General features: G+C 38.3%; 2 protein-coding genes across 2 annotated transcripts in view; one reads left to right on the top strand and one right to left on the bottom strand.

Moving 5' to 3' along the window:
* LOC126283992 (phosphatidate cytidylyltransferase, photoreceptor-specific) overlaps positions 1-7,446 on the bottom strand; it is a 93,874-nt gene extending 86,428 nt beyond the window's left edge. Inside the window, exon 1 of the mRNA XM_049982529.1 lies at positions 7,220-7,446. Coding sequence (XP_049838486.1) covers positions 7,220-7,294 — 75 coding nt within the window. The 5' untranslated portion in view covers positions 7,295-7,446. The remainder of the gene's footprint in view (positions 1-7,219) is intronic.
* Positions 7,447-8,347: 901 nt separating this feature from the next.
* The window catches only part of LOC126283993 (E3 ubiquitin-protein ligase MARCHF8), a 78,762-nt gene continuing 74,537 nt past the window's right edge, over positions 8,348-12,572 (top strand). Inside the window, exon 1 of the mRNA XM_049982530.1 lies at positions 8,348-8,437. Within this exon, the coding sequence (XP_049838487.1) occupies positions 8,348-8,437 (90 nt within the window). The remainder of the gene's footprint in view (positions 8,438-12,572) is intronic.

Here is a 12,572-nt window from a genome sequence, read left to right as displayed (position 1 = left end):
ATGATTTGTCTGACAAGGTGACACATATCCACTGTCCAATCTCAATAATTCCGTGCCTACTGTAATCATAATTGATGATATTGTTGGCCCAATATGTGTATATGTAGGGATTGTCTACTGTGGAACCCCATGTTGAACAATGTGCTCGAACACTTCCACCTGCAGCAGCATTGTACTCTTTGATCAGATCTGTCACAGATTGCTACCTATCCTGCTTGTCGGAATACGCAAGCATCCAACCTCCAAATTTTGTGATGAGGTGTGGACGTCCAACACTTTATCACCTAACTGTGGTTTCACCATACTTCAGTCACTTTCCATTGATTCTCACAATGGTAGCATGCAAACAACTGACCAGCTTTGACATTTCCAAGATGCTCATCCCCAGGTGCAGGGCCATAACAATCTACCCTTTATCAAAGTTGCTTATGTCAGTGGATTTCACCATTTGTGGCCCATATTATTGCTATAATAATTACCAATTAGTCTTTCCTATGTTTACATGCTTCCTTTACCACAACATGTGACTACAAGGCCACTAGGCAGTGGTCATTCTCGCAGTACGAAGGGTAAAGTTTTGCAAATCAGTGTGTATCTAGATCATGATATGCCTAAGTTGCAAATAGTTAGCAAAGCAAACAGTTCGATTCTGATGGCTATGGCTTTCAGTGATATCTGCTCTCAGTAAAAGGGGACAATTGTGCACATACTTTCTGAAGCCCTCATTATATTAATTCTATTGTTACTAAAATGTGCTATTTTTGGACTTTAAGAAGGTGACCTCTTAATCTTGAGTACAGCCAGGTGACAGTAATAACTGGTCCTATTCCAATAAACTATTGATAAAAGAGGGGAAATCAGAGTAGCGGAAACTGGCTTCCTTTCAGAATGGAGTAACATCCATATCGACAGGTAGTTTTCCTGTAGGGAAAGATTAAAGATCAAATGGTACTGTGCAAGACGTCTCTGATTGACATCTTCCACATTCCTTCTCTTCGGAAGGGCTTGTGCTGTATATTGGCATTGTACTGTGTATCAGTGAGATGTGACATGTCAATTATAATAAAAGAATGTATCACATCTGCCGCACCTCAATAATGATGAAACATGCTTACGAGAATTGAAGAAAGTTTATTTTATAAGTAGTAACGTTGGGAGGAATGGTTTGTGATATGAGCAGATGAGACGAAAGACATGGGCACATCACATCTACAACATGGAACGGCAATTTGTCATCTCCACTTGCTATGGGTCGCTTGTTCCTTGCTACCGCGGCCACAGAGAAAAGCGTTGTTACAACAAAATTGTAAAGGGCATGACACGCAAATCATTCTAATTAACTGCAAGTTGAATTTTGTCTGATCTAAGATGATGTGAGGACTAGTCAGTTAGAATAACGTATTCTGAAGACTGCGAAAATTATTGTAAATGGAAGAAATGAGTTATCGTACTACAAAGAGTTAATACAGGATTTCAACGTGGGATTCTTCAGAATTATTTCAGTGGTTCAGAAGAAAACCCGCACTCACTCTCAGCACACGGACAACCCAAGAGGATTGGCTCTGAGCACTATGGGACTCAACTGCTGTGGTCATTAGTCCCCTAGAACTTAGAACTACTTAAACCTAACTAACCTAAGGACATCACACACATCCACGCCCGAGGCAGGATTCGAACCTGCGACCGTAGCAGTCGCACGGTTCCGGACTGCGCGCCTAGAACCGCGAGACCACCGCGGCCGGCAACCCAAGAGGAGAAAAGGCCATAAACTACTATTGGAAGTTGGTTGTTATTTGGCGCTATCTTGCAGGTCTGAATCAGTAAAACATCAAAATAGGTGACTGAAAGAAATTTTATGAATACATATCACCACAAAGCCAAGAGAGTGGCAGATTTAACTTCCACCAATTACACTTCCTCAATCGCATTTCATTTCATCGGCCAGCTCATATTTTTTCTCACTGACTGTCATTAGTGTCAGTTAAAATACAGGAAGGGTTGTCACAGGGGCTGACATCTTCTCCAGTGATGTCAGAGGATGAAGGATAGGTATCTTCTGACAGGATATGTATGGATGATGTTCAAAAAAAGTGGTAACCTCTATCTTGAGTAATTTATTTTTTTAGGAGCTAATTTATCATTTTAAAAAGAACAGGTTCTAGGTGTAACTTCTGTAAAATTTGTGATCCTATCACTTCAAAAGGATGAAGCCATTCATATTTTTTTACAGGTTTCACAGTATGACAGGTGACTTGATGTTTTCTATTCCTTTATCTACTTTTCCTTTTTAAAAGTTGGGCAAACATTCAACTGGGCAGGCTGCTGGTCCAGAATGTTTGTGCAAAGAGGATGTTATCCAAGAGTGTTCTACTACGAACTCCAAAGACGGTTTCTGAAGTACAGTTGAAAAAAAAAAAGAGCACCTTATGGGTGTTAGTACGTAAGGCTTACCATCACATCTATATACAATCAGCTTTACTTTTTCAGTAAAAATTGTCCTACAAATTCCAATACGAAGACTCCTGTGTCATTTCTGACTTCCCATAACCTTATCTGTATGAGCAGTACAAAATGAATGCCACAACGTTCCTAGTTTGCTCAGAGTTTGTCAGATTGGAGCTTTAAACCTATGTGAAAATTAATGCTCTGGTGTAGTCATTGCTTTAATTAGCAAGGCTCTATTCCACATTTTTTCCAGGATGCTATTTTGCCAAACTTACCTTCCATGTCTTCACCGTGAAAGGATTTGGTTGTTGTGAAAGAATCACCATCTGTTCAACATCCCAACAGATGGCAACAGAAGAAAAAACTAAGATGTAATAGGTTTTTGGATTATATCTTTTTCTTTTCTAGTCACAGAGACAGCCAATTATACACAGCTATTATCTGGTGTAAATACAATTCTTTTCATCCATGCTGTGTACATCATTATGACACTTACTCTGATCAAGGTCTCACCCCAGGGAGAGTTATTCCACTGGCTTGGCTGTCACTGTGTGCAAGTAGCCTTGTCGCAGTGGTAACACTAATTCCCGTCAGATCACCAAAGTTAAGTGCTGTCGGGCTTGGTTTGCACTTAGATGGGTGAGCATCTGGGTCTGCCACGTGCTGCTGGCACACAGAGTGCACTCAGTCCTTGTGAGGCCAAATGAAGAGCCATTTGACTGAGAAATAGCAGCTCCGGTCACAAAAACTGACAATGTTTGGGAGAGTAGTGTGTTGACCACATGCCCTTCCACATCCACATACAATAACAGTCAACTGCCGAGAAAGACATGGCGGTATGTCAGTACTGTTACACCTTCTGAGCCCTGCTTAGGCGGAGTTTAAAGTTAATTTGATGGTCACTGTTCAGGGTACTGGTGCCACAAAACAATAAGCATCTACTCTTAGGTCTAGTGGGAAGATAACAGCTTAGGCATCCACTGAGCAGGTCCTGCATTGACAGGGGGGCTACAGATGAGAAAGTACACGATGACCCAACCATGTCGGAACGGTGAGTGAAATCAAAAAGAAGGGACTAGACTTTTTTTAATTGCACCCTTTAGGCAAAATAAAGAGGAAACCGATTCAGAACCATACCAATATTCAGGTTCACACCCAGAATCGGGGTCAACAGAGGCTGATGAAAGATAGACTGAGGAGGGGGAGAAGGAGAACCATAGCTAGTCCAACACATACCACAAATATATCCACGAGAGAGGAATGAGCCATCTTGCAAATGAAGCTACTACCAAATGGTATGCAGTGTTACACACAACTGATAGCAAGTTGTGAACTATTTATATGGTTCTACACTGTTAACATGTATCAATGTAACAGCACTAACTGTGAGACCTTCTTAAATGAAAAAACTAACAACAACCAATAAACTACACTTCACAAGTTCATTATTCTATAAAGCTAAGACCTATACCTTTTTTAAACATTAACATGGCAACATTTCTGATAAACCACTTCATCATCTTGATAAAGTCTGAAAGAGAAACACAAAACTATTTGGTGTTGTCCCTCTTATTTTTTCAGATCCTCACCTATCAATGAGTACAGATACTTTAGTGCAGAAATACCAACTGCCAAAGACCACATGGGTCACGTAATAGCTGCGATTCTGGCATTTGCCCACGACTTAACTGTGTTAGGCGACATCATTAAGTCATGTCATTTGAAATGTGTTTTGCTCATATAAGGCATGCTGGCATGGTTGTGGAGACGAAGCAGCGATTAGTATGATTAATCAATTATTCAAAAACAGTCTTAATCGCATTTATTATTATTATACCACCAACCGGTTTCAACCTGACGTAGGGGTCATCGTCTGGGCATTTACACCATTGGTCACTCCTGTCTACATAACGGCAGAATAGTTTCCTGATGTTATGTAGACAGGAGTGACACCACCAGCAGTCGACCAATGGTGTAAACGCTGCAGATGCAGACAGAATGCCCACACCAAGAGCCGAATGCGGCCACCAGAGGCGGCAAAATTTTTGGTAAGCCCAACTCCAGACTTGTCCAATTTGATATATATGATCACTTATGAACAATTAACAACTATATCAAAAGCTGCACACTGTATACCTGAATAGATGAACCTGTCTTAAAACAGGTCCTAGTGGAGAGATGTGGTGAGTTCATTCTATGAAATGAAGAATGTGGTTAGCCTCTATTTCAGACAAGCAACACTGCAGCTGTGATTCCCAGAAAATCACATATCAACAATTAACCCATATTAGAAACAGAATTTTCAAAAACTTTTGTTGGATGTACTAGCAGAATCCAGAAAACACATCATTTTAAGACTCAAACTTGGGAACTAATGAGGCAAAATGGTTTCAATAATAAGCTAATTAGCATCTCCTAGTCAAGTACTTTCAGATGTAGCCTACTGAATTGTGAGACCTCACAAAGAAAAAATTATATTACTATCTATTCTGAATGACTACTTCCTCTGGTGAAAAAATTACTAAAATTTCTCAAGAATAATCCAGCAGCATGAGAGAATTCCATTATAGCTCAACTTTAAAGTGGGTAAAAGACAAGGCAGTGAGCAAAATACTGAAGAAATTCAGAAACGCCGGACATGTGGAGAAGTAAACTGAATCCAAATTTTGACACATCTCTTTCATATTAAACAAGGTCTTTTTTCATAACAGTAAATTGAGCTCTCTCATAGTGGTAACAACCATATACGGGACCTGACAGTCTTTAGGACAGATTGACAACTGTGACAATGATCTGTGTTTACTTTAATAAAGCCTACAATTTCATGGATAGAAAAAAGCATGGAGATTCTAAAGGAACTAACACAAGATGACAAAAGCCGTAATTAAGATTAAAAACTATGTCTGGTAATCATTACAAAGCTCTGTCCACGTTCACAGCGGGCTGCCCACGTATACAGGGTGTTACAAAAAGGTACGCCAAACTTTCAGAAAACATTCCTCACACACAAAGAAAGAAAATATGTTATGTGGACATGTGTCCGGAAACATTTACTTTCCATGTTAGAGTTCATTTTATTACTTCTCTTCAAATCACATTAATCATGGGATGGAAACAGACAGATACAGAACGTACCAGCGTGACTTCAAACACTTTGTTACAGGAAATGTTCAAAATGTCCTCTGTTAGCGAAGATACATGCATCCACCCTCCGTCGCATGGAATCCCTGATGCGGCCCTGGAGAACGGCATATTGTATCACAGCCATCCACAATATGAGCACGAAGAGTCTCTACATTTGGTACCGGGGTTGCGTAGACAAGAGCTTTCAAATGCCCCCATAAATGAAAGTCAAGAGGGTTAAGGTCAGGAGAGCGTGGAAGCCATGGAATTGGTCCGCCTCTACCAATCCATCGGTCACCGAATCTGTTGTTGAGAAGCGTACGAACACTTCGACTGAAATGTGCAAGAGCTCCATCGTGCATTAACCACATGTTGTGTCGTACTTGTAAAGGCACATGTTCTAGCAGCACAGGTAGAGTATCCCGTATGAAATCATTATAACGTGCTCCATTGAGCGTAGGTGGGAGAACAAACCAAAATGAGCTCTAACATGGAAATTAAGCGTTTCTGGACACATGTTCACTTAACAGCTTTTCTTTATTTGTGTGTTAGGAATGTTTCCTGAAAGTTTGGCCGTACCTTTTTGTAACACCCTGTAGATGTTGGCACATACACACACACAATGGAAATAGAAAAGAATCTTGACAAAATATATTTTGCTTCTGCATTATATTTTCGTATATAGGTTTCGGAGAGACTAATCTGTAGCATAGCCTGATATCTAGGTTAAATTGAAAGGTTGAGAGTCAGCAAAGGCAACAATTTTGATGTCATGGAAATATCTATGGTTGATATTTTGCCCACACTTAATTTCAGTGAGTGTTTTATGTTTGCCACTTCAATGTTGTCATGGATAAAAGCAAATGAATGATATTACTGCAGTCCATATTTCCACACCTGTGACAATATTAAACAAATATCAATGCCTAACAGCTGAATAAGTGAATTCCCAAGTGGCACCACTCAAAGAAACAGGAGAAGTGTCAATACAGGTTTCTTCAATTATTTGTTGACAGTTTGCTACAAATGAATCATAGCAGCCAACAAGGTCAATGAAAACTCGCCTTTTCAGTGCTGTTTTTACTTGGAATATGTGAAACGACGTCATATAGCAATTTACAATCGTAGTCACATTAAACGCCTGCATTTTATTGGCATGATGTTTAAAAAATTCTTCCCCCATCCACATACAGAATAAAGTTACATTACTGTAACTACTGCTAAGAGGTGTTGAGACATAATTTGTCTAAATGTTTTTAAGATTGACCTCTATCACAAAATATTCACTATCGTGATATAAAACCAGTGACCTGAATTATCTACAATTAAGATCCCGACTCATAAATGTAATTTACCTGACAACAACCTTAACGTCATGTTAATCACTACGTACACAACTAAATGACTTCCATCTCTGTATTCCATTTACTCAAGCAAATTTCAAATTAACTTTCTGCGTGGAACCTGTCCGTGTTTAACTGATACATAATGTATCGGCATAACCAAAGACTGCCGTACTTAGGTTAATTCGTCGTTAATAATTATTAACGTCCATAATGGTCTGGTCGGTTCTATTTATGTTTAACAGAGTGTATTAAAATCTATCTTTGTAGGCAATAGTACCATAGTTAAGAGAGGTACAGTTACAAACCTGGTCGCTTTCTGCTTCGGGAGATTTGTCAGCTTCTTCGGTCTTGTCAAAATGCCTCTTCCGCATTTCAGACATATTTGTTACTCTACTTTTTACAGAAAGCAAAGAGAATTGTTACTTCTTGCACTTGTGAACTTTCTTATGTCGCAACAACAACGTAGACGTGTGCTTCCTTCTTCATTCTACTTTTCAACCATAATTCACTAACCGGACACGAACTACTACTTTGCAAACAAACATTGATGTAAAGCACCAAAGATAATTAACGAACTGGTTTGTTTTGTCTTTTTGGCTAACATTAAGTCGATATTTTTTACAGCTTGTTTCATGGAATATTTACCATCACCGATCAGGATACTAAAATTGGCGGAATTTGTGACTGAAGTTTATTTAGTCACATACTGCTGGTGAATAAGAACTAACTGTTCTCTGTTTGTGTACGTTTGGTTACAGCTATTCGAATGCCAGAGATATTGGTTAATGTTATTGTCTGCCATCTGCAGTATTAAAGGAAAACTTTGTATTCGTGCACTGAAATTCATTATACTAAATTAGGCGTTATGTGTATGTATGCGTTACTCAAGCAGTGCAGTGTTGTGTGTGACAGATTTTCTAATAATATCACAACATAATTTACATAGCCCTCTACAGCATCTCAAGAATCTCAATAGGCGAATAGTTTATTATCGTCTGCATTTTGCGTTTATTGTTCCTCCGTTATGCCAAATTGTTGTTAAGTGTATGAAATATATCGATCTACAAATGTGTTTGTGATAGAGTAAAAGATGACATATGTTCAGTGAGATGGAAACAAACTTAAGAAATCTTTTGAGCTTCTGCGGACGGAAATGTAGTTTTCTTATTGGGTCGAAACAGAAAACATCTCATCATGGTACAATTTAAACATTTAAGCCTTTGCCCACATCGCCTAAAGTTGTATACGTACATGCTTGATGAAATATCTTGCTCTTTGTATTAACATAGATTCACACCAATACTTGAATACAATGGGAGAAGTAAATAATTAACAAATGTAGTGTACTAGCTGAATGTTGTTTATTTGTTGAATATTGATGCTCTGAACTGAGTACGAGGGCAACCACAGCGTGAAATCAATCCCACCGTGAAATGCCTTTGCAACAAATAAGTGTTTCTCCACTGGATTGGGTTAAAGATGCTGGACACACTGGAAGACAAAATCGCGATTGGAAAGTTCAGGTAAAAGAAGAATATAAATCATTAATAAACAACATGTTTTTCATTCTAGTTCCTAGACATAGTCTATTTGCGTCCTGTATTCAATTATTGTTAAAATTGGTATCTTGTGGTCATCCAGTGACGTTAGGTAGTTGTTAATCAGTGATGTATTGTATGAAGGCGTCTGCAAATTGGAAACTATCTGCATTATCACAGTTAAGTCTGTAATATCACGGATTCTCAACAGATTCCTATAATTTGTTCTTTATTTTGTATTGTGTCATCACAACCAAGTTTATTCAGTTTTACATTTGTCGAGTTCTTTAAGTCTCAACCTAAGCTATACTTCAGCCTAAATTACAGATCAATCTGTTGCCATAGCCAGTCTTCCACCCCGCACCCTCCCCCCTCATTCATTGGCTTTGCCCACTAATAGCAGTGTTATGAATATATGCAACAAAAGGTATTGTGCTAACGGTTGTTAACATGTCACTGACCAAAGCCAATGACTTATATTGAACATGCCTCTTGACCCATATACGAGATAATGTACATAAAAAAAAAAGAATCTGCATTGTAAAACTGTAATTGATATACCATTTTAAGCTTATTTATAAACTGACACACATTCAGATTATTCCCACATATTCCTCGCTAACACCAGAATTTGAATTGGGATTACAGAAGCATCCGATCCCATCTGTCTGCTTTGCCATATGACATTGTCAGTATGGCAGAAATGGCCATTCTCAGCATCTCCAAATATTGCAATACACAATATATGACAATACATACAAGTACTACAATAACATCTCCCTCCAAAAATATAATCAAACTAATGGGACAAGCACTGGAAATTTGGAGTTTTAGGGTGGGGACAAGCTAAATGCAAACATATGAAAACGCACACCACAATCCCGAATCATACAAAACGATGAAAAAAAAGACGTAAAATAACACTAAATTCCAACAAAATCCACAGGTATCGGTCACTTTCTTTCACCTACATAGCTCAACTGCAATTGTCAGTACCACAAAATTAAAACCTACAAAAATTAGAATTGTGTCGCAACTATCGATACCACAAAATCAACAACAGAAATTGGAATTGGGCACTTCCCTTGATCCATATAGGTCAACTTTCCTTGAGCTATATAGGTCAGCCACAGCTGACAATACCTAAACACATACAGCTACAATGGCCTAAATTGGAATGGAACATTTCCGTTCACCTATATACGTCAACTGCAACTGACAATACCAAAACACAGCTACGACAACACAAATTGGAATTGAACATTTACCTTGACCTTTATATGTCAACAACAGCTGATACCAAAGCGCACAGCTATGACGACACGAATTTGGAATCAGACACTTCCCTTAACCTTTACAAGGTGATTCACAAAGATATGCAACTATTTTAGTATGTTATTGTACAAGTAAAACTAAAGAAAAAAGTTCGTATAAACATATGCCCGCAAATGTTTAGTTATGACTAATAAAAGATTTTACCTGAAATTTAGCAACTTCACTAATAAGAAGCTATAGCACAACTGTACGAGGTTAAAGCAAAGCGTGATTTCCTTTTATTTTGGTGTTGTTGGTCTGGTGAACCTAATAAAACATGTACCACACTTGTATCTGCAGTAGTTTTCCAGAGAAGCAAGGACTATTATACAGATAAATTTATTTACTTTCCATTAAGAAATGTTTGTCATTGTTGGCAACTGTTAATGAGTTGTTTCAGTCGTTTCCTAAACTTGCAACGAGATATTTTTCTGTATTGTTCAGTGAAAGGACATAGTAACAACAGTGCATTTAAGTGAAACCACTTGGTAACTGTTGGAGTTTCAGTTAATGGCAAATACATGTTTGAGACATGTTTTATTAGATTCACCAGATCAGTAACAACAAAATAAATAGAAACTGTGCTTTACTGTAACCTCGTACAGTTTTTCAATGGCTTCATTTAGCCATAACTCCGTAACTAAATATTTGCAAACTTTTATATTAACTTTTTTCTTTTGTTTTACTTGTAGAATAACATCAAAATACTTGCGTATCTTCGTGAATCATCCTATATAGGTCAACCACAGGTAATGATACCAAAACAAATAAATCTACAATGACAAAATGTGGAATCTGACGCTTCCTTAAACATACATAGGTCAACCACAGCTGACGGTAACCAGAAACAAACACTTACAAGTGCGATAAATAAAACCAAACCCACAAAGTATCACAACTCGCAAACAATAGTTAAAAAAAAATCAAACACACACACACACACGCACACACGCAAAACCCTCAGGTAACTACATTTTACTAACTGCCCTCCAAAAAAAAACGCAACAAATACACTACACCCCAGGGATGCTCTACTGGCAGCAGTACTCATCTAGGCCTAAATGAGATTGCTGGTTAAAAGAGCACCTATCCCCCCTCCCTATGACTGATTTAATCATCCCCCAAGAGCCCTCTATTGTATTGGGTCACACCCCAATTTCATAATTTTTGAACTATTAAACTATGGTTTACAACTAAATGATCATATCCCCTCTTCTCCAATCCCCTATATGATGAAAAAGCATCTGACATTGCAGTACTCTCCTCCTGTAGATACTCTTCAATTAACCCCACCAATTCCCTCTTATTAAGCCCCTCTAAAACCCTGAAAACAAACCACATACCCGCCTCCCAAAATAACCCCCCCCCACACACACACACCCAAAAGCCAATCGGAGACTTACCCCTCCCATACTTTCTCTTCCCAAACTGAGATTCATCTATCTCGACCACCACCCTCGGCCCATCTGACTTACCCCTATACTTCACATATTCCAAACACACTTCTCTACAAAAAGAAAACCAATCTGAAACAGTCTTCTCACTCAGTCCAGCCGTATGTGTGCAAAAACTGATAGAGGACTACAACAAAAATAGTAAGTCATCAAAACAATTTGTCTATTGGTCAACACAGATTTATCAAACCAGATACTGCATCTGATGGAGCCCCAAACATATAACAGCCCGTGGTCCAAGACGCCGAAACTCTCGTCAACCTCATGTCTTCCCACCACACACTGTATTTTACAATCTCTGACAACAGTCTGAACATCTGTCATCACCCATCTCCACATACAACCTCGCACTATTGTATTTCATAGTCATATCCATACCTATAAAAAGAAACCACACAATAAATTAAATGTCTTACTCCGCCACAAATAGCAAACCAATAACACATGTCAACAACACAATCACATAAACAAACAAAAAAATTTAATTGATAAATCAATGAAACCAATTTCAATTCTTCAGTCAGACACTCCCAAAAACTGCACTTTGTCAACACCAAAGCCCAAATGAATCCAATACACCACATAACACACACACACACACACACACACACACACACACACACACACACACACACAAAATCAACTGCAACATGATGACATCTACATACACAACTAACCCATAAACTAAACTCCGCACCATAATGACGTCACACACCACAACACCCATACGCACAAGTCAAAGCAGACGGATGGGATCGGACGTCTCCGTTGACACTTTGAATTATAGATGACTGATACCACATGAAACTGGTTACTTTATGAGAAATGTGGGTGATTGTTTCACTAAATAAATTATGTTAAAACCTGTTTGACATTATTAAGCACTATATTATGATGCAGTAGACACTCATTTTAACAAGTTTCAGGAAACTGAGTAATAGCCATTTCTGTTTAAGGAGTGTTCTACGAGAATAAAAAAATCTTGTTATTACAAATCTGATTACTAGTTGTCAGAAAGAAGAAACTCTAATAACTGGTGCAGTTGTATGTACCCTCTGCCATGCACTTCGTGGTTTTTTGCAGAGTATGGATGTAGATGTAAATGCTGGTCATTTTGTGCGCTTTTTTTGGGTTTCAATAAAACCCATTGTCATTTCAAGCTTTTTTTATCAATATGCTACTCTGAGGAACACTTATGTTTATATGATTCTTGTCTGACAATTGTTTTACTGAAGAAAAATGATCTGCAGAAATGTCAACTGTTTCCGCTCTTTGCAGCGTTTTTGGGATATTGCTATTCTTTTTACACCTAGTTATTTTATCTTGTTTAGTAGTGTTTCATGTCAGTAGTG

Source organism: Schistocerca gregaria, chromosome 8, assembly GCF_023897955.1.
Source record: "Schistocerca gregaria isolate iqSchGreg1 chromosome 8, iqSchGreg1.2, whole genome shotgun sequence".
Taxonomy (NCBI): domain Eukaryota; kingdom Metazoa; phylum Arthropoda; class Insecta; order Orthoptera; family Acrididae; genus Schistocerca; species Schistocerca gregaria.
This window is presented reverse-complemented; position numbering and strand designations above follow the sequence as displayed.